Source organism: Trachypithecus francoisi, unplaced genomic scaffold, assembly GCF_009764315.1.
Source record: "Trachypithecus francoisi isolate TF-2019V2 unplaced genomic scaffold, Tfra_2.0 Lachesis_group3, whole genome shotgun sequence".
Taxonomy (NCBI): domain Eukaryota; kingdom Metazoa; phylum Chordata; class Mammalia; order Primates; family Cercopithecidae; genus Trachypithecus; species Trachypithecus francoisi.
In genome coordinates this window covers 137814563-137837006 of record NW_022681468.1, presented here as the reverse complement: position 1 = coordinate 137837006, position 22444 = coordinate 137814563, and the positions used below count along the sequence as shown (strand labels likewise).

Sequence of the window (22444 nt, the reverse complement as noted above, 5' to 3'; positions counted from 1 at the left end):
TTGGTTCTAATTTTCTTTTCTTTTTTATTTTTGAGACCGAGTCTCATTCTGTCACCCAGGCTGGAGTGCAGTGGCGCAATCTCGGCTCACTGCAAGCTCCGCCTCCCAGGTTCACGCCATTCTCCTGCCTCAGCCTCCCTAGTAGCTGGGACTACAGGTGCCCACAACCGCACCCAGCTAATTTTTTTTGTAGTTTTAGTAGAGATGGGGTTTCACTGTGTTAGCCAGGATGGTCTCAATCTCCTGACTTTGTGATCCGCCCGCCTCAGCCTCTCAAAGTGCTGGGATTACAGGTGTGAGCCACCATGCCCGGCCGGTTCTAGTTTTCTACTTGCGTTCATATTTTATTATTTTATTGCTTATGTTTTCATTGTAAAGCCACTGCAAATTCTTTGTAGGTCCTGCTATGGCAGACAATTAACAAATATCCAAATGACTAAAATGCACGTGCTCCTCAGAGCAAAACACTATCAAAGTATTACTTCTCTGATGGCCACTTCCACCTGGTGGAAGGGAAAAAGTACTAGGTACCTGGGGGGCATGTGTTTGTCCTCAAAGAAGTTGTTCTAAGACCTACAGTCATGGGTCTCCCTCATGATCCTTTTCATTCATGTCTCTACTCAGTCTTGGGGGATTCACTGATGGAGTGAGAATTGAGATTAAGATGTGACTTGACTTTAGGGCTGAAACCAGCTACAGAGGACTACAGGATATCTGTTTGGAGCTTGTGAAATAAACATAAGTCTTTCATTTCTCAATGAAGACATAAAGATCTGCAAAGACTAGTCCTTCGGAATACCCCTTCCTATCTGAAAACCACGCCCTGCTGTCATGGGAATTTGTGGGAATGGTCTATGGGGATTGACTCCAACTCCAAAGTTTCACTAATGCTAAAAAGGTGTAAGGGACGCCTCTCATTTAGTTTTTGACTTAAGATACTTAAATTAAAAAAAAAATTTTGTGGGTACATAGGAGGTATATGTATTTATGGGGTACATGAAATTTTTTTTTTTTTTTTGAGATGGAGTTTTGCTTTGTTCCCCAGGCTGGAGTGCAGAGGTGTGATCTCGGCTCAGTGCAATGACTGCCTCCCCAGTTCAAGTGATTCTCTTGCCTCAGCCTCATGAGTAGCTGAGATTACAGGTGTACAACACCAGGTCTAGCTAATTTTTCTGTATGCTTAGTAGAGATGGCGGTTTCACCATGTTGCTCAGGCTGGTCTCGACCTCCTGACCCCAAATGATCTGCCTATCTCAGCCTCCCAAAGTCCTGGGATTACAGGTGTGAGCCACTGTGCCTGGCCCATGAAATGTTTTGATACAGGCATGCAATGTGAAATAAGCACATCATGGAGAATAGGGTATCCGTTTCCTCAAGCATTTATTCTTTGAGTTATAAACAATCCATGACACTCCAAGTTATTTTATCTTTTTAATTATTTATTTATTTTAGAGCAAAACAGAGCGGAGTCTTGCTCTGTCGCCCAGGTTGGAGTGCAATGGTGTGATCTTGGCTCACTGAAACCTTGGCTCACTGCAGCCTCTGCCTCCGGGGTTCAAGCAATTCTCCTGCCTCAGCCTCCTGAGTAGCTGGCATTACAGGCGCGTGCCACCACGCGCCCAGTTAATTTTTGTAATTTTAGTAGAGAGGGGTTTCACCATGTTGATCAGGCTGGTCTCAAACTCCTGACCTCAGGTGATCCACCCACCTTGGTCTCCCAAAGTGCTGGGATTACAGGCGTGAGCCACCTCGCCCAGCCTCTAAGTTATTTAAAAATATACAATTAAGTTATTATTGACTACGGTCACCCGGTTGTGCTATCAAATAGTAGGTCTTATTCATTATTTCTATCTTTTTTGTAACCATTAACCATTTCCACCTCTCCCCAGCCCCCCACAATTCTTCCCAGCCTCTGGTAACCATCCTTCTACTTTCCATCTTTATGAATTCAATTGTTTTAATTTCTAGCTCCCACAAAATAAGTGAAAACATCTGATGTTTGTCGTTCTGTGCCTGGCTTATTTCACGTAGCATAATGACAGATACTTTCTTTGTCACTTTCCCTTACATCATTACCATCATCACTACCCCAGGTTCTCATAACAGATACAGGTATCAAATTTTTGCACACACTGTAAGAAACTTAAATATCTATCCTATATTACGTGTTTTCCAATCACTTGATCAGTGTTAATTCAAATAGTAGCTCAGGGACCATGGTCTCTCAATTAAGAGATAGTAGACACACCTCAAAACTAGATTACCAAGTCTTCGAGATGAACTCCAAATGCCTTAGCCTGGCATTCCAGACCCTCCCAGTGTGGATTCAACCTACCTCTTTACCTTGGTCCTGCTGCTCCCCACACCAGCCTCTGCTTACTCCACAAGCAGCCTGAGCAGGGGTTCTCAGTCACTCCCCACAATGCCCCTGACCATTTCTCCTGCTTGGAACGTTCTTCTCCGTTTCCTTTATCACTCAAGGCACAACTCTCTGGCTTCCCCAACTGTTCCGTCTGCAATATCTCTCCTCTCTGATACATTTCCTGCACCACTTGTTTGTGATTTAATCATAGTTGCCTTCAATTATTATTTAGCTATTCTGAAGCTTCTCAAAGGCAGGGATCATATCGACTTTTCCTTGTTTCCTGTGTTCTCCACCTGGCAGTGCTATTCAGAGAAGCTGGTCACTACTGGTTGAATGCATGACCACCCTAAAGGGCCAGAATTTAAGATAAAAATTTACTGGTTCCCGGTTAAAGCGCCTAGGCCAGCGCATCAAATTGGCAGGGTGTGGCGCGAGGGGAGTAGGCCCTGGGCGCCAGCATCCTGGGGTTCTTAGGGTGACTCGAATATCCCTACAGCAGTAAGGTCTAAACAGGGGTTTGACGCCACAGCAAGGAGGGTCAGGCGTGTACGGCCTCGGTCTTTAAGAGTATCCTTTCCGCCGGCCTCTCTGCGTGAGTGGCAGTTTATGAGTTTTACCTGATCTGCATCCCTTTTCTGCAGGAGCACATGTCCTTACGCAGGAAGAGGCTGTTCAGCGTGACCGCTCCGATCAAGAAGAAGAGCTGCTTCACCGCCTGCCTCACGAGCTCGGGGTCCAGGCCGTTCTGGCACATGGTGGTGTAGAAGTAGCTCAGCTGTTGCAGGACGGAGGTCATGGTGTAGGCGTCCGTGTCGTCTATGCTGGAGGAGCGCTTCCGGAAGCCTGTGGGCTTCAGGCCGGAAATGCCCTGCAGGCTCTCGTACTCCAGCATGCCTGGCACTGCGGAGAGACAGGGAGGCTGTGCTGATACGCCAGGAGACACACACGGAACGTTCCCGACGCTCTTCTGTTTGTTTCAGGAGATGGGACATTTTTCTACAAGAGTCGGTGAATGTACTTGTGATAGAGAAAGCAAAAGAATCAAGGGTTTGGGACAGCAGGGTGTGTGTCGGGGGTAGGAATGGACGGCTGTTTCCAGCGGGGCTGCCGCTCGTCTTCTAGGTTTGAAGCAGCACGTTTCTCAGCTTCACAGGAAAGAAAGCCGGTTAGCGTGACAACTCATGGACTGGGCATTAAAGCCTAAAGTATTTAAATTTCAGGAAATTAAGGAAAGTATACAAGAATTCGAATGGGGCTTTAGGATTTAAAAAATACTTGGCTAAGCCAAGAAGTAGAAGTACCACATATAATAGCAGTAGTAGAAGTTTCCCCAAGTTTTTTCCTTCAGGGTAAATCATCCTTATAGAAAGAAAGTTACCAACAGCGTACTATTATTTATGGAATCATTTTAAGCAAGCAAAGAATTAAAAGGTAGGTATTTACATGATTATATTTCCTTGACTTTTTAAACAATGTTACACATAATCACACATTACACATACCAAGTTTATGTTTTAAAAAGTCTTAATGTTACTATAAATATTTTTTGGTCATCAATTCTCTTCTTACCTATTATTGGTTGGATATTCTTTTCCATTATGATAATAAATTGATGATATATTCGTATAGCCACATCACTGAGAATCTGTCTGTATTCTGAAAGGTCAAAATTGTTCAAGCAATTCTTATTCTGATGTGGACTATTATGCTTCATGAATTCCTAAAAGTAATTTTAAACATAAAATATTAGAATAATACAAACATGTAGGAAATTAATATAATAATCAGCTACTATAACTCTTTTACCTTAAAACTTAATGTCTGATTTATATCAAATGAGTTCATGATGCTTGGGGTAGGATGTACCTTCTATAAGAGAAAAATTGCACTGATTTCCTATATGATCCCAGTCTGCCACACTATCATTGTCCCACCCACTTCCCTACATTGTCCCTGGAACCTACAGACTAAGCGGAAAAACTCATAGAAGGCCCATGGGAGCTGTATAGGAAAATGAAACAAAACTGCAGAGCATCCAAGGAAACAAACTGCTACAAAGAGGTAAGTGGATACAATAAATGAGATTCATAACCTGATAATTATAGGGTACAAAGTTGAAATATTTTAAAGTGTCTGTTATGGATTGAATGTGCCCTCCTAAAAATCATACACTGAAGCCCTAACCCCCTAGTGTGGCTGTATTTGGAGATGGGGCCTTTAGGGAGGTAATGAGGTTAAATGAGGTCATGAGGCTAGTGGTGTGATCTAATAAGATTGGTGTCCTTATAAGAAGAGACACCAGAGAGAGCTTGCCCTCTTTCTCCCTCTCCCTGACCCATGCACCCAGGAAAGGTCCTGTGAGGACACAGGGATGGAGAAAGTGGCTGTCAGCAAGCCAGGAAGAGAGCCCTCACCAGGAAGTGACCATGCTGGCACCTTGATCTCAGATGTTTAGCCTCCAGAACTCTGAGGAAATAAATCTCTTGTTTAAGCCACCCAGCCTGCGGTATTTTGTTATAGTAGCCTAAGTGAACTAATGGAATATGTTTAACATGTTCAAAGAGACTAAAGAAAAAGAAAAAATTAAGAATAGGACATTATGGGGCTGGGCATGGTGGCTCACGCCTGTAATTCCAGCACTTTGGGAGGCCAGGGCAGGCAGATCACTTGAGGTCAGGAGTTCAAGACCAACCTGGCCAACATGGTAAAACCCCATCTCTATTAAAAATACAAAAATTAGCTGGGCATTGTGGTGCATGCCTGTAGCCACAGCTACTCAGGAGGCTAAGGCAGGAGAATTGCTTGAACACGTGAGGCGAAGGCTGCAGTGATCCAAGATTATGCCACTGCACTCCAGCCTAGGTGACAGAGTGAGACCCCATCTCAAAAAAGAAAGAGAGAAAAAAAAGAATAGGACATTGTGGTAAGAGGCAGAGGTGAAAAGGAACAAGAGAGATTTTAGAAATAAAAATATGGTAACTGAAAAAGCAGTCAAGACAGGGAAAAGAACATTCTATACATGGCTGAAGAGGGCAAAGAAAGGATCATAAAACAGTGCTGAATAAGGCATTCTTCTACTAATGTCTCATAGATACCAGTTTGCTGTAAATGGACTAGTCTGTGCCTCCTCCTGTTTTGGTATTCCTTTTAGTCAGAGGTTGGATTTTCTTTACTTCTCCTTTTGTTCTATAGTACTAGTCAGATTACTGTTATATTTTATTTTACCTTCTTTCCACTGGGACAACTGTTTTATCTATATGGAAGAGGATATTAGGTCATTACCTTACATATCAATTTTGGATAGGTAAAAACATAATTGTTAACTCTAAAGGTGAACTACAGAAGTTTAGAAGAGAGTATCTTCATGATCTCAGGGCAGGGAAGAATTTCTTAACAAGATACAAATCATAAAAGAACAGGTTTGACAAGATTTAAGCATATCAAAATTCAAAAACTGTGTGACAAGGGACTTCATAAAGAAAATCAGAAGTGAAGCTACAGTCTATCCATATGATATAAAGACCTCCTACAAATCAATAACAAAAAAACCAACCCTAAGAAAAAGAAAGAAAGGATGTGACTAGGCAATTCAAAAGGAAACCCAAATGACTAATAAACATATAAAATTATGCTTGACTTCGCTAGTGACCAAATAAATGCAATTTAAGTCAACAAGATATAATTTTATACCCTGACACTGGTAAAGGATAAGAATGTGTGTCAATACCAAGTGTTGGTGAAGGTATGAGACACTGGAAACATCATATACTGCCGGTGGGGCTGTGAAATGGTACAGCCATTTTGGAGAGCACTGAAAACCCTGAAAGCCACTTTGTTATTTTAGTTCAATGAAATTTTTCTCTGCGAGTACTTGAAGGTGGAGAACTCTTTTATGACATCAGCCTCCTGGAAGCAGAGTCGGAATGGCAAAGGAAACATATTTATAGATTATGGAGGAACAGTCAGGGTCCTGTAGAGAGAACAGCTGTGAAGAAACAGGCATTTTAAACCAAAGGCTGTATTTTGGAGTCACAATGCTAAACGTCTTACAACCAGAAGGAAACTTAAAATTCATCTTATCTACCTATTGATTTAAAAGTAATGGAAACCTAGGAGGCCTAGTACCATGCCCAACATCTAAGCTGCTTCCAGAAGTCTCTTGCCTGTGGTGTATACCCAAGAGTCCCACAGATAATGTGCTGTTGGCCTCCTGGGTGAAGAGAATAGAGGCTCTATTGAGCTCTGGCTCAGGCGGTTATAGACTGGCTGTCAGCACAAAACAAACAGGTGAGCGCCCCCTACCTCTTCTCCGCTGTACTGCTTCAGGCAATTGAGAAAATGGCAAGTGTTGGAAAGCCAAAAGGATAGCATTTCAAAGTCTTCTAAATGTTCCTTAGAAAAATAAGAAAAGACAGAATTGGACTTGATGATTACTTGTACCTCTGAGCATCTTACCTGTCTGGTTATTTGTAGCTTTTGACCAAAATTAATTTTTCTTTTATTCACTAAAGCCTTTATCTAATTCATACTATAATGGTAAGAGCTTATATTTATTTAGGTCACAGTTTGTAACATGTTTCTGTACAGGTTGTGTCGCTCATTATGAAGTTGAAGCGGCCTTGAAGGAATGCATGAGCAGTGTAAGTTTCACTTCTTGCTCTCCTAAGTTCACACTCTCACTGGGAAGATAGATAGGACAGAGTTTAGTAGGTGGTCAAGTACCCATACAACGGTTGTAAACTGTGCTACAAAGCTCAGGGGATGGAGAGAGAGGATGGGGAGGCAGAGCAGCTGAGGAAACCTCAGAGAGGCAGGAGGTCTAGCCCTTAAGGGAAATGGGTGGAGAGACAAGAGCTCAGGACTAGGACTGCTGGGGAGAAGGCCTCCACTTACAGGGCAGGAAGAAGAGGAACAAGCAGTGAAGACAAAGGTACAGTGACAGAGGGGGAAGAGGAAAACAGAGAAAATCCTGGGATTTAAAAGACAAGGGAGGAAGCTTTCAAGGAGATGGTGCTAATGCTTTGGTCAATTTAAAGGGAATAAAAAGTAAAGAAACACCACTGGTTTTAGTAAGAGGAATTACTGGTGATCTCTCTGTAGAGTGATGGGTTAGAAGCCAGATTGCAAGGAGTGACAAAGAGAACTGGTGGAGACCACTAGTTTAAGCACTTTGGCAGTCCGGGGTGGAGGGAAAGGAACAGTGGCTGAAGAAGGTATGTGGGCACATTGCTGTAACTGCTGTATGCTGGAGGTGGGGAGGGGCAGGTCCTGGGCACATGCAAAGGCAGTGGGAGGGGGCCATGGAGAAGTTGAGACTGAAGATGCTGGTGAGAAAGGGGTCTTACAGTCCTCATGCCATGCATCTCTTGGTTTATGAATATTTGGCTAAACACCTCAGAGCAATACTGGGGTGGCAAATACTCTGTGTCCTGTGCTGTAACACAATACCAGCTTGTCTTAAGAAAACCCAATTTATGCAAATATGGACAGGAGGAAAATATCAATTTATGGGAGCCCCTTCCAAAAACACTCTGGTGGCTCCTGTGAAGACGGTGACTATAAAGTATCCAGCACCAAACAAATGTGAATTTTCTATTCCTAACTCCAGATAAATAATGAATTCATGATACTTTTGGAAGCAGAGAAGAATTACCATACTCTGACCTCTCACAAATCTAGTTTTTATGTTTCTTTCTTCCTGGAGTTTATTTATTTAATTATTTATTTATTTATTTATTTATGAGACAAGGTCTGGCTCTATCACCCAGGCTGGAGTGCAGTGGTGTGATCTTGGCTTACTGTAACCTCTGCCTTCCGGGCTCAAGTGTTCTTCCCCCACTCAGCTTCCCGAGTAGCTGGGACTACAGGCACACACCACCATACCTGGCCAATTTTTGTCTTTTTTGTAGAGACAGGATTTCACCATGTTGCCCAGGCTGTTCTTGAACTTGTGAGCTCAAGTGATCTACCTGCCTCGGCCTCCCAAAGTGCTGGGATTACAGGTGTGAGCCACCACACCTGACCTTCCCTAGAGTATTTAAAATAGAATTTAATTCCTCATTACTCTTTAGAACACATATTTTACTAAAAATAAGTTAGGATCTCCCTAATTAAAAATTCACATATATCCTAATATCGAACATCACTTCTCTTTTGGAGGGGCATGAAAAACACTGTTATTTTAGTGTTATTTATGTCTTATTGCCCCCTTCCAATATGGATAAGTACACTGTAATTCCCAGAAACGTGTACTTTTCTGGTCATTTCCTAGAAAGAGAAAAAGAGAGAAGGTTTTTGTACTAACTCCACTGTGGCTAATGGAATTTCCACACTCAGGGTAGCATCAGATCTGGCTTAGAACTAAGTCAATTACCCTACCCATACCCAAGATTCCAGCATGCGCTAAGCATTACCAGAGAACTCTTTTTACAAAGTAACTATCCCTGTAAGCAAGGATCCAGGTCTGTTTACAAAAATCTTCAATGCTTAGATACAGTTATTTACTCATTGATCATTTATGGAGTTCCCAGGAAAAATAATCAGTATGCTAAGAATGATTTTAGGATTATGTTTCAGTTGGAAAGGAAATTAGCAATAAACTTTATGTTACTGTTAAGTTAGCCTTCACAAAATCCCACCCTTTGTCATTGTCATTTTTGATCATTATCCACTTGTCACACCACGAAGAGATGATTGCTCCTAAGAGTTCAGCTGGTGACTTCAGATACGTACACCATACACACATGGTCTATGTCCTATGGCAGGTTCCCTCTTACCCAGTGGTAAACTAATTGCTGGCTGCCTGCTTGTCCAATCATTCCAGTAAGGACACTGACTTAGGGAATGGACAACAGCAAGCTGGAAGGAACCCTGGGTCCCTGCATGATCATATAGAACAGAGCCACCTTCCAACCTAGATGGCTCATTATGGAACTGCTATCAGCAAAGAAAAATCCTCCATCTTCTTTAAGAAACTGTGTATTGGGCAAAGGGAGGTGGCAGGTGTCTTATAGCTACAATAGCTTAACTTTACTAAGTAACTAACCTAAATAATACACGGTTCATCTTCATTTGTGGACTGGGAATAAAAATATACAATGTGCTTTGAGGAAGAAGAATTATATAATTGCCAAGGGAAGAGATGAGTAATTTTTCATTCCTTTTCATTTCTCATGATTTACCCTTGTTACAGAGATAGAACATATACCCCTCACAGCTGATAAGTTCACACCCTAAGGGGATAGCAGTGGTGGGTGCAGTGGCTACCAGGTTGCAGTCTCGCCGGTAAGGCTTTGAGGGCTATGGCAGTTGCTCATCCATTTATCTTTCCCTAACAATGTGGCTCCCTTCAATAGTGGGGAGGGAGGAATCACGTGTCTCACCACACACTGGAGGCTCAGGATAGGCAAAGACTGGGCGTCTGGTCATTCCCATACATGTGATACCAAGGGCCAATGTCAAAGGCACTTCCTACCTTAACCACCTGCTTGATGCCATTAATGGTGCTGTTCATGAGGGACTTCAGCATGTTGGCATCATTCAGAGAGTCTGCGTAGCGCACACACATGAACAGGATATGAGCCGGCAGCCCGGGGATCATGTTCACCACCACGCCACGGGGCTTCAAGTCTGAAGCAGAGAGAGCCAATGAGGATTACAGCTGACAGGTCAGCTCTGCTAAGGAACCTGTAACTAGGGGCAGGGGCTTGTTTGCTTTTCTGTGCTTGATGCAGTGCCTGAATGTATATGGATTTATTTCCTCTTTGAGGAATTCCATCTGGCTCCTTTCTTGTCACAGAATACACAGGTGCCACTCGTTCCTCTTCTTGTTTACAAAGGACTTTCTCTTTCTTAAAAGGTTGAATAAGAGACAGAATCTTTATTTTTCCCTGGTGTGGAAACTCTGGATTTCAGACCCCCATTGTAAGAAAGGAACTCCAGTTCCATGCACCCCTACTCCAAGCTCTTTGATGAGGATGGAGTACAGTGTCTGCAATCACATGAAGCTGCCTTGAATAGGGAAAGCAGGCACACACCAGTGCAGCAGAGGATGTCTAGCTGGCCTTGGGGAGAAGAGAATGGCGGAGACGCACAGTGGGGATGAAGGGGAGAGATAAATCTTTCCAAAAAAGTTAAGATAAGCAAACAAGGACGTCCCCCTGGCTGCATGAAGACAGAAGAACAAAGAAGAGGCTCACACTGTATGACACCAGTGATGGGGGGAAAAGAAAAGGGTGGGGGTGCCCACATGAGCTGAGGGGGTCACTCGCAGAAGAGGAAGGAAGGCTACATGTTGGCTTTCTGTTTTGAGATCTTGGGGCCAGCTGACAGGGAGGCAAATTTTTCTCCCGATGCCAGAAAACCACGTGGAAGGTCACAGTGAAGACAGTGCAGTAAGATTGTTTCTATGACCACCAGATCTTGAGCATGCACATGGAATATTCCTGTAACTGAGGCATGGCTGGGAAGCCCCATCACATTGCCCGCAGAGAAATTTCTCGGAAGTCAAATGGAGCTCAGAGCCACAATTACTTCCATGATGGCTTCTGTGCTGAGACACAAAAATGAGGTGATGTTTCTTTTCTACCCTGGTCCTACAATTTGGAAAAGGTCAGGGCAATGGTTCTCAACTGAGGACAGTTTTGGCCCCCACAGGACATTCGGCAATACCTGGAGACATCTTTTATTGTCATCACTAGGGGTTGCTGCTGGCTTCTAGCGAGTAGAAGTCAAGGATGCTGCTCCATCCTTTGTTACTCACCATTCACAGAGTTAACAGGTCAACAGTGCTGAGGTTGAGAAACTCTGGGCTGGGGTAAGAAGCAGTGGAAGAAGAAAGTAGAAAAAGGACCACCCCTGCCCAGGACTTTGGCACTGACTGAAGTGCAAATTCTCAAAGAGAAAGCAAAAATCCAGAGTTCCAGGTTTCACTACCAAGAATGAGGTTCTGAATGAGCTTGGCCTCGTCTTCTCTTTTGTATTGCAGCATTCCAAGGTACTCCTTAGGTCCTGAGGATGAGTGCACATCACTGGCTGTAGACAGAGGCAAACAATCAGCTAAATACACAAAAACAGCTTTCATAGGTCTCATAATGTGACTACTCTCCTACCCCATTCTGGCTGGTTTGCACGTAAATGTCTGTGGCTTTCAGATACATTAAAACTGTACTGTATTGTATCCTGAAGAATTTCTCCAAGTAGTGATTCCTCTTTGTGAGTACATGAGTGAGTACAGCTGCTGCAGAAAAGGCCCAGTTATCCTTTGAAGAGCCTTATGAGTGCCTGATATGTATCCAGCACTTGGTAACAGGAAAGAAATACTAGATGTTGCCTTGTCTTCAAGATGCCGATGCTACTGTGCAAGAAGACTCGTGATACATTTGGTGTGCAAAGTACCATGTGCATGATCCTTACTGAGAGGGCTGTATTAGTTTCCCGTGGCTGCTGTAAAAAGTTACCGCAAACACAGAGGTTTAAAACAACACAAATGTTTAATCATACAGCTCTGGAGGTCAGAAGTCTGAAAGGTGAGCCAGGGTGGTGAATGGTGGTTCATTCATCCCAACAGTGGGGATGCAGCAGGGGCTGGGAAGCACAGACCTGGGCCCTGCTCTCATGGGGCAGACTGCCATTTGTCATTTATTACTGAAGGAAAAGGATCCTGAGTTTGCTTGTGGACATTTCAAATTTGAGGTGAGAGTTGGGTAAGTAAGAATAAAGCCGCTCTTCAAAGAGATGAATATAGAAAAAGGAACAAACTAGATACAGCCTTGGCAATAAGGCTGGGAGGAAGAGGAAAAAGTAATAAGGAATGAAAGAGTGAGAAATGTGAGCAGGAGCCAAACACAGGCAAAGTTCAGTGATGGAAGCAGAAGGAGGGATGAAGGGCTGAGGGTCCCTTTCACAGAGGCTCATAAGGACGCTTTATGTGTGCGCTGCAGTCCATGTTCAGGATGTCTGCTTCTTAGCTCTCTACTTTTCTAATAGAAATTTGGATACTTACTAATCCTACATAGGTAACAGGGAGAGAAGGTGAATTTCAAGCAGTTAATTGAAAACCTGTTCACAATTTCATTTTTTACAAAAGGGAGCTAACAGAGGAAGAGGTTAATGGATTAATTATAGGATGTCTCTTGCAAGTACAAGAACGTATCTGGTATCTTCTGAGGGGGAGGGAGCTGTCTTCTTGTCCCAAAGGATCTTTTCGTTAGCCCAGCACTAGATCCCAAACCTCACCACTTGAAAATCATTCCTTTAGGTTTCATAAGCTTTGGACCAGAGAGAAAATAAACGAGTGCATTTTAGCCTTAGCTCAAAAGAATAAGAAAACAAGTATTGTTTCTTACCTTTTCCAGTTGTCTTGCTTAGTGTCTTGACTTGATCTTGTAGCTTTTTAATCACTCTGTCCTTCATGTCTAATTCTTCTTCAAGATCCTACAGCAATAAAAAGAAACCAGGATTTAGCTTAGAAGCAAGCACTTTAATCTATTTTTTTTTTTTTTTTTGGTAACAGCTTTATTGAGCTACAATTTACATACCGTACAACTCACCCACCTAAAGTGTAAACTCAAAGGTTTTTTAGGGTAGTCAGAGTTGTGCTACAATCACCATTATTTAATTCCAGAACATTTTGTTCCTCCAAAAAGAAAACTAACCTTTAGTGTCACTCTCTAGTTCCTCATACCCTTCCAGCACCCGGCAACCACTCATCTACTTTCTGTCTCTACGGATTTGCCTATTCTGGGCATCTCATATAAATAAATTCATAGAATAGGTTTTTTTGTATGTCTGGCTTCTTTTGCTTAGCATAAGGTTTTCAAAATTCATCCATGCCGTAGCAAGTATCAGCATTTCACATATTCTTACAGCTGAATAATATCCCATTGTATGCATGTACATTTATCTTGCTCTTATTACATAGGAATGTCCATCATAGAGAATTTAAAAATATGAATGTGGGGAAAAGGGTTTTCTAGATATCAGAAGCTGGAGCCAAAGAAATGTTCAGAGATTTGGGCCTGGTTTTACCTTTCCTTCCTGATAAGGAGGTGGCCTTGCCCATGCTGAATTTGGTTCAAGAACCAGGAGAGTCCTTGGATACCTAGAAATTGTTCCTATAAAGGACATACAGTGTTTTAAGTTCTTCCAGATCTGAGCCTTTGACACATAAAGAACTCAGGCTTCTCTGACCCAGAAAGACCCACCATGCTGGGTCACTGCAGCTGTGTGCCCTCTAGGGACTCTTGGGGGCAAGGGACATTGTACTGTTTCTACTCTGTGCGGCCACCTCTCTCCTTGCCACCATTCTGTGTCCCTGGCTAGACATGTTAGGAACTCTATTGACTTTAGAAGTGGAGGTGTCAGTATAGCTTCTTCCCTCCAATTCAAGCCCATCTTATAATATATCTAATAAAATGGGTCACCCATCAACCCATAACCCAGAAAAAAAAACCACTCTTTTTTTTTTTTTTTTTTTTTTTTTGAGATGGAGTCTCGCTCTGTCGCCCAGGCTGGAGTGCAGTGGCCGGATCTCAGCTCACTGCAAGCTCCGCCTCCTGGGTTTACGCCATTCTCTCACCTCAGCCTCCCGAGTAGCTGGGACTACAGGCGCCCGCCATCTCGCCCGGCTAATTTTTTGTATTTTTTTAGTAGAGACGGGGTTTCACCGTGTTAGCCAGGATGGTCTCGATCTCCTGAGCTCGTGATCCGCCCATCTCGGCCTCCCAAAGTGCTGGGATTACAGGCTTGAGCCACCGCGCCCGGCAAAAAAACCACTCTTAACATTTTTATTTCATTCCTTTTTTCCCAATATGGTAAATGTACATTTTATAAAATTGGGATCATATTACATGCAAAATTTCAAATCCTACATTTATCTCTAGTTATACTGCAGACATTTTCCCATGTCATTGATAATATACCCAAACCATCATTTTAACAGCCAAGTCATACTATATCATACAACAATTTAACCCTTGCTCTATTGTTAGATATGCATTTGATTCCTTTGGGTTGCTTTTTTTTTCTCTCTGATTAATAACACTATGATGATCACTCTGAACAAAAATCTTGGTCCACATGTTCAAGTATTTACTTAGGATAGTACCTTACAAGTTGTGTTACTGAGTCAAAGAGAATGTACTTTCCAAAGGTTCATGATCCATACCTTCAAATAAACCCTCAAGAAAGTTTATACCAATTTATATTCCCAGCAACCATGTATGACAGTGCCCATTTCAAGATGTTCTCTCCAGCAGCATCTCTATTAATTATTATTAGTAGTAGTAGCAGTATTTTTAGAGATAGGGTTTTGCTCTGTCACCCAGGCTGGAGTGCAGTAGTGTGATCATAGCTCACTGTAGCCTCAACCTCCTGGGCTCAAGCAGTCCTCTTGCCTCAGCCTCCTGAGTAGCTAGAACTATAGGCATGCACCACCACACTTGGCTAGTTAAAAAAAAAAAGTTTTCCTTGTAGAGATGGGGTCTTGCTACATTGCCCTGGCTGGTTGAACTCCTGGCCTCAAGTCATACTTCTGCCATGACATCTTAAAGTGCTGAGATTACAGGTATGAGCCACTGTGCCAGGCCCAGGTCTCTGTTAATTTGACAGGCAAAAGTAATACCTAGTTTTAATTTTGAATTTCTTTGATAAATAGTAAAATTATTACTAAAAGTTTTTTTTTTTTAATCTCTTAATAAGAATTTCCTTTTCAGTGACAAAAGAGTCTGGGAAAAAAAAGAAATTTCTTTGACTCAAAGCATCACATAGTGGCTTGAACAGTGTCACCCTGAAATTCATGTCCAACTCAAACTCCAGAATGTGGTGACTTTATATGGAAATAGGGTCTTTGCAGCTGTGGTAAGCTAAGAGTCAATATGAGAGATGGCTACTACAATTTAGGGTGGGCTGTAACTCCAATGCAGATGTCCTTGTAACCGACAGAAAAGAACATAGAGACAGACAGGGAGAAGGCCAGGTGCAGTGAGGCAGAGGCTGGAGTTACACTGCCCCAAACCAAGGAAGGCCTGGAGCCCTCTAGAAGCTGAGAGAGGCAAGGACGGGTTTTCCTTAGAGACTTCGGAGGAGTGTGCCCTGCTGACACCTTGACTTCAGATTTCTGACCTCCATAATGGAGAGAACACATTTCTGTTGTTTTAAGGCACCTGGTTTGTGGTCATTTGTCACGGCAGCCCTGGCAAACTAATATAGATCAGGTCTCATTTGTGGGTAGAATCCGCCGGCTAATGTATAGAGATGATACTCTTGTTGTATGTCCCTCTGCTTATATGTAACAGTGAGGCTACTCCGGGTTCAGAAAGAGCTATTGAAATGAACATGTCAGGCCTGTCGTCTCCCCAGCTCAGCGCACCTGTGGGGAGCAGAGCCAGACACTCAGAGGAGCTCCAGAAGAGGGCACCAGGACTGGGCTGTGCTCTCGGGCACCAGGAACGAACTCATAAATCACAATGCACTGGGACAGTCAGAGTAAAGGATCAAGTGGGATGACATGCGCAGCACATGCATGACCCACCCATGTAGCTTCTCCCTGACCGCTGGCTCCACTGAGATCCCAGGGGCCCACAGAAGGCAAGGCAAGGCAGCCTCACACACATGGACAGCAGGCGGTTGCTTCTCTGGTGTAATATGAGGATTCCAGTCTCTGAGAAAGTTATATCCACCTCAGAAAAGGCAGCCATCATGTAGGTGCCACTGACTGGAATCTGTTACTTCCTATTAAATGTTAAACTCCTGGAATTTCTCTTTTTGGATGTAACCATTCTTCAGAGTTAAACCCTGACACCTAAAATGTGTTTTTCCTCTATCAGGGTTTTCCTGTGAGATTGGAAATGGGGGCCCTGTCAGCGGGGAGAAGGGCACGTGGGCATGTCCACAATGACCCACTGGACTTGTCAGCCCTCCTGGGTCACCCTCTTGGAAGCTCTCAGGTCTCGAAGGGGCCCAAGAGGGTCCCAGCTCCTAGGAAAGTGGCCTACCTGTCACTTCAGCACTTCTCAGTCTTCTGGGTTCCATACAGCATCACAATTTCAAAGTAATTGCTGGGACTTGACGTAGGGTTACCCAATTTCATTTTGGTAAGGGCATTTAAAACTCAGAAAAGACCTTAAACACTTTAAAAAAATTTTTAAGCCTTCCAACGACATCATGATCATTTCATAGAAGAACATTTTGACTGTAAAAATTGTAGGAAGGCCACCCCCTGAGAAGAAAGCATGGGCACTTATACGGGGTGAGTTTTGCTGGGTAAAGCACTCACACGTAGGCCTTGCTAGCCTCAGTGTGTTCCAGAGCATGGTGACTCCATCCTGGATGGTGCCGTCCACTGATAGTGCTGGGGAACCACGGCCTGCACCTCACTGTCTCTCCTCCTTCACCCTCCCCGGGCTGGCCTGTAAGTCTCTGAGGCCTGTAAGTCCCCAATGCCTTCCCAAAGCCAACCTCAGAGACCACCTGTCTTTTGGGATAAGAAAACAGACTGTTCTGATAGAAGGACTTTTGGTCTATAGATATTAATTATATGCTTTAGGCAGCACGTCCCCCCTTTCAGCATCATTTGCACACAGACAGTCTCTATCACCAAGTTAGAAGACTTCTCACCCTGTTTTCCAAAATGAGCCGAGATGCTTCCTGCCAGAAGTTACTCTTGACTTCACTTTCAGTTTCAAATTGTTTCTTCAAGTGGTCACTGGCCTCCTGCATTTCTTGAATCTTATCAATCAGCTTCTCCTTCTCTTTGGTATGTATTTCATTCTGGGCTTCCATGGCCCTGAGAAAGGGAGGGAGGAATGGCTGGTATCAGTATGACCGTCATGGAGAAGTCACTCACTGTCATAGCAAGTAGTGATATTTCCAAAGATGGAAGAACACCTTGGCCAATTTCTGTGTAAAGCAAATAGTATTTGAATAGGGGTGTCCTTCTAGGGGAGGGAAAAGAGACCACGACTGGCTGGGACAGAAAACTGTCCATGGACTGCTCTAGTCTCCTTCACCCAATAAGAGGTTCCATTCTCCACCCAACCCCAGCCCCACTCACTGTTCCCATGGGACATCCATGCCCACCATACCCTGTGACAGCTCAGCAGTCATCCCCTTGGTGACCCAGCCTGGGGACCAGACACTCAAGAAGCCAGGCTTCAGATAGAAGAGAGGAGGGGAGACCATGAGAAGAGTTCCAAAATGGTGCCTTGCTCCTTTTCCACTACTTTGGGTCCTCATCCTACTGATAAAGTCACATGACTAAAGATGCTCTTGGGGATGTCAAGTGTCCATTTATTATTTTGGAAAAATAACTGTCTCAACAAGTTGGCAACAAAACAGAACATTCTCCCCACAAGGCTCTGCCAGGGCATCAGGCCCTTTGTTGGTCAGGATGGAAATGTGGGGGGATTAGCAATGAAGATTTTCCATCGACATGGGCTTTTAATTCTTATCCTAAATAGTCTGCTAATAGAAACCGTTCTCTCTCACAAACTCTTATCCGTTGTTTGAACAGATTATTCAAGTGCATGGTATAGCATTTCAAGGGTACAAAAGTGTACATATACAGTGAAAAGTATGGGTCCTCCCCTCCTCTGTGCATCAGTCACCAAGCCTGGAGGCAACTGCCTGGAGGCAACCAATGTATTGTTCCTTAACAGGCTCCCAGAGATGCTGCAGCTGCTGCTGCTGAGTGTGCTGTACATACACATACTTCTTTCCTTCCCATTGGAATGGCAATATATCATATATATTAATTAGCATATTGCTTTTTGGCATTAGTAACACATCTTGGTATATTCTGCAGTTTCAGAAAAGCATTACATGAGCATGAACTTGAGGTACACACATATTTACACTTACTTTCTTTGTGTTCCTTCCTCCTTCTGACTGCGATTTAACTGATTAGACAATTCTTCTAGTTTTCCTATAATGAGAAGAACTGTCAATACTTTGTGGGGGGTGGGGGGGCATATCACTGCATTCTGATTTGGGTTTGGTATTATTTTCAATTTTTAAAAGTCCTAAACCAGGGGTGTCCAATCTTTTGGCTTCTCTGGCCCATATTGGAATAAGAATTGTCTTGGGCCACATATAAAATACACTAACAGTAACAATAGCTGATGAGCTGAAAAAAAAAAAATTGCAAAAAAATCTCACATTTTAAGAAAGTTTACAAATTTGTGTTGGGCCTCCTTGAAAGCTGTCCTGCGCTGCATGTGGCCCATGGGCTGTGGCTTGAACAAGCTTGTCTTAAACTGTATCCAGGCAGAGATTAACTTTTATTTGGTCTGAACAATGTTTAAACATTTTTAAACCATCATTTAAAAATTGTAATATTAGATCCGGCCACTGCACTCCAGCCTGGGCGACTGCGAGACTCCGTCTCAAAAAAAAAAAAAAAAAAAAAAAAAAAAAAAAAAAAAAATTGTAATATTTCACATAAAAATCTGGATTCCTGGGTGTTCTTTAAAAATAGGAATCTCTAGCAATACTGGGCCCACATTCCCACTGGGCAACAATCAGTGGAGCTTGGAGGCAGAAGCCTCTTTATTTTACTGTATTTTTTTCAGAGACAGGATCTCACTGTGTCACCCAGGCTGGAGTGCAGTGGAACAATCATGGCTCACTTCAGCCATCACCTCCCGGGCTCAAGTGGTCCTTCCACTTCAGTCTCCCACATAGCTGGGACTACAGGAACATACTGCCATGCCTGACTTATTTTTTAAAACTTTTTGGGCTGGGTTCAGTAGCTCATTGCTATAATCCCAGCACTTTGGGAGGCCAAGGTAGATGGATCACCTGAGGCCAGGAGCTCAAGACCAGCCTGGCCAATGGCGAAACCCCATCTCTACTAAAAATACCAAAAAAAAAAAAAAGAAATTAGCTGGGTGTGGTGGTGGGTGCCTGTAATCCCATATACTCAGGAAGCTGAGGCAGGAGAATCACTTGAACCTGGGAGGCGGAGGCTCCAGTGAGCAGAGATCGCACCATTGCACTCTAGCCTGGGCGACAAGAGTGAAACTCAGTCTCAAAAAGAAAAAAAAAAAAGTTTGTAGAGATGAGGTTTCATCATATTGCCCAGACTGGCAGACTGGTCTCAAACTCGAACTCCTGGCCTTAAAAGACCCACCCGTCTCTGCTTCCCAAAGTGCTGGGATTACAGGTGTGAGCCACTGCACTCAGCCTGCACCTCCTTTAAATGTCCCACATACCTTCCCATATGTTTCAACTAGCCCCCTTCTCACATTTGTTACCTGCCCAGCCCCCTGGAGAGCCAGAGTTTAAAACCCCCGAGTATAAAGACATTTCAATGTCATTTCCGGGGTACGGGAAACCATTTTCTACAAGCAGGTTCGTGATGGTTTCAGTTACCTTTCATTTTCTCAGTTTGTTCATTCAGGCGGATTTCAAGATCTTGCTTCTGCTTCTCCAATTCTGAAATTTGCTGTTTAAAGTCTGGGATCATCTTAAGAGAAGAATTAGAAATATTAGAATATAAAATACTTTGATCTATGAACTTTAAAATATCAGAAGCAAACTAAACTGTCTTGGCATTCAGCCTGCGGAACATATACTTGTGTAAAAGAGCTAGCCATGACATTAGACTGGATTAACATTCTTTTTTTTTTTTTTTAACCTCAAAACCTATATAGTCCCAGGAAACACCAGTATGCTCAGAGGAAGCAGTTCTCATACAGCTACGATAGCGAGAGAAGGATGTGTACATGTATAGAAATCCTATGCTGAGTTGAGGGAGGAATTAGGTGAAGAAATGGCAGCCGGCCTCTTTGGTCCAAGCCCAGAGCCATCATCTCCTCATCTAGGAACAGGAAAAGCCATCTCAAAGGGTCCCACTGCAACTTTTGAATTCCAGGACACGTACTGCTCTGTTAGTAGAGGTCTGAAATCACCCAGTAAGTTTCTCAATCCTTTGTCCCTATCTGTATATTTCTTTACATGTCTATCGCCTCCACCCGCAGTTAGGTTAAAACAGGGTTTTGTTTTTTTTCCTTCCCTAAGTTTATAAACATGCTCATTTTAAAACTGAGTGGCTGAGATCCAGGCCTCCGAAGTCTAAATGAAGAATACAGACAGCCCCGGATTTACAATGGCTCAACTTACTCTTTTTCGAGTTTGTGATGGTGTGAAAGTGATATGCATTTAGTAGAAACCATACTTCAAGTAGCCATTCAACCATTCTGTGTTTCACTTTCACAGTACAGTATTTGATAAATTACATGAGATATTCAACACTTTATTATAAAAATAGGCTTTGTGTTAGACGATTTTGCCCAAGCGCAAGCAAATGTAAGCATTCCGAGCACGTTTAAGGCAGGCTGGGCTAAGCTACGATGCCTGGTAGGTTAGATGTATTATATGCATTCTCAGCTTACAATACAATACTTCCAACAAACGATGGGTTTATTGGGACATAGCCCCATGGTAAGCTGAGGAGCATCTGTACTTGTTGGATTGTGCAATTGTGTCTCATTGCAAATTCCTCATTGAAATTTCATCCAAGGAAAAAACAAAGGTGTAAAGGTCCCCCACTACTGTTCCCTGTGTCCACCCCTGGTCCTCAACTGCTGCTACAGCCCCGAGACTTCCTAACACTCCCAGTTTAGGGAGAGGAGAGGGTAGTAAGGAAGTAGGGGAGCAGCAGCCAGTGAGGCAGGACAAGAATGCTGGGAGAGCTGGGCATCCTGGAAGCCGAGAGAACAAGGCGGAAAGGGCAAGATTAGCATTGCCAGGGGCTGCTGAGACACAGTAAGATGAGGGTGCAAAGGAACCCTTAGTGCTCAGCTCTGTGCAGGCAGAGTCAGCCAGTGGTGGGGGCACACAACAGAATGCGGTGGTGGGCAGTGAATGGGAGGTGTGCGAAGGGAGTATGCCTAGTGGGTCTTTGTAAGTCTGACTAACTCACCAAAGAAACGGGTGATGGCCACAGGAGTGTGGGGTTAAGACAGAGATGGCTTTTTGAGTGAGGAGATTCCTAAAGCATTTCTCCAGGCCAGTAGGCATGAGTTGGAAGAAAGACTGAGACAAATGCAGTGGTTAGGAATGCACGTCATGGAAGACAAAGCCCTTGAAAAGGTGAGATTTGAAGGCTGGGCACGGTGGCTTATGCCACTTTGGGAGGCCGAGGCGGGTGGATCACGAGGTCAGGAGTTCAAGACTAGCCTTGCCCACATAGTGAAACCCTGTCTCTACTAAAAATGCAAAATTAGCTGGGCGTGGTGGTAGGTGCCTGTAATCCCAGCTACTCGGGAGGCTGAGGTAGGAGAATTGCTTGAACTCGGGAGGTGGAGGTTGCAGTGAGCTGAGATTGTGCCACTGCACTCCAGCCTGGGTGACAGAGTGAGACTCCGTCTCAAAAAAAAAAAGAAAAAAAAGATGAGATTTGAAGCATGAGCAGGACTAGTCTTCTGACACACTCCTGTTTCAAGAGCTACCCTTCAATTTTATGGTCACTTTCCAAGGGGTTAGGGCTGGATTTAAATATAGACTTTAAAACATACACACTTACGCACACACACACAATCACAGCACCTGCACCCATCCTGTGGTGAACACACACACTCTTGTATCAGAGTGCTCTCTGGTCTGCAGTCATTTTATAGTTTAATCACCAGACTGAGTTATTTCACTTCTGGAAAAAGTAATTTATATCCACTCTTTTACTGCCAAGAAACTGAATTTGACTCCACTGACAAAGAACATCTCTAGTATGATGGCCACGACTGGGGCCCCTGGCTGAGACCATACCATATTCTCTGATGTTAGCCTGGTCACTTCAAGACGGATGCTTTCATTGATGTCATTTTCTTCTCTGAATAACTTTTGCAGGTGGTTGATTTCTTGACTTAGATGCACCACTTTGGAATTCAAAGCTTCAATCTCCTTTTCATAGCACTCCTTCTGAGACTGGAAATGGCTCTCCAAAACACTATTAAAGGAAGGGTCAGGAAATAAACCGCGTGGCCTTTATTCTGCTGTACGGACGGCTGGGAGGCAGTTATGAAGACCCACAAGAGCCGTGCACGAAGTACATCAAGTTTACTTATGCACTCACGGTTACAG

At 43.5% G+C, this 22444-nt stretch overlaps 1 protein-coding gene and 2 long non-coding RNA genes across 3 annotated transcripts in view; 2 read left to right on the top strand and 1 right to left on the bottom strand.

Moving 5' to 3' along the window:
• The window catches only part of LOC117070646, a 30750-nt gene extending 26752 nt beyond the window's left edge, over positions 1-3998 (top strand). The window contains exon 3 of the long non-coding RNA XR_004431992.1: positions 3007-3998. This is a non-coding gene — a long non-coding RNA (uncharacterized LOC117070646). The remainder of the gene's footprint in view (positions 1-3006) is intronic.
• Positions 1-22444, bottom strand: part of MYO5C (myosin VC) — a 106788-nt gene that overhangs the window by 13195 nt on the left and 71149 nt on the right. Inside the window, exons 29-38 of the mRNA XM_033190095.1 lie at positions 22130-22310; positions 19736-19829; positions 18224-18287; positions 16982-17150; positions 12712-12799; positions 11300-11398; positions 9840-9994; positions 6668-6757; positions 3935-4085; positions 2983-3265 (exon numbers count right to left, since the gene is read on the bottom strand). Coding sequence (XP_033045986.1) covers positions 2983-3265; positions 3935-4085; positions 6668-6757; positions 9840-9994; positions 11300-11398; positions 12712-12799; positions 16982-17150; positions 18224-18287; positions 19736-19829; positions 22130-22310 — 1374 coding nt within the window. The remainder of the gene's footprint in view (positions 1-2982; positions 3266-3934; positions 4086-6667; positions 6758-9839; positions 9995-11299; positions 11399-12711; positions 12800-16981; positions 17151-18223; positions 18288-19735; positions 19830-22129; positions 22311-22444) is intronic.
• LOC117070645 lies at positions 6517-22297 on the top strand. The gene is made up of 3 exons (XR_004431991.1): positions 6517-6652; positions 6953-7005; positions 22211-22297. It is a non-coding gene; the product is annotated as an uncharacterized LOC117070645 (long non-coding RNA).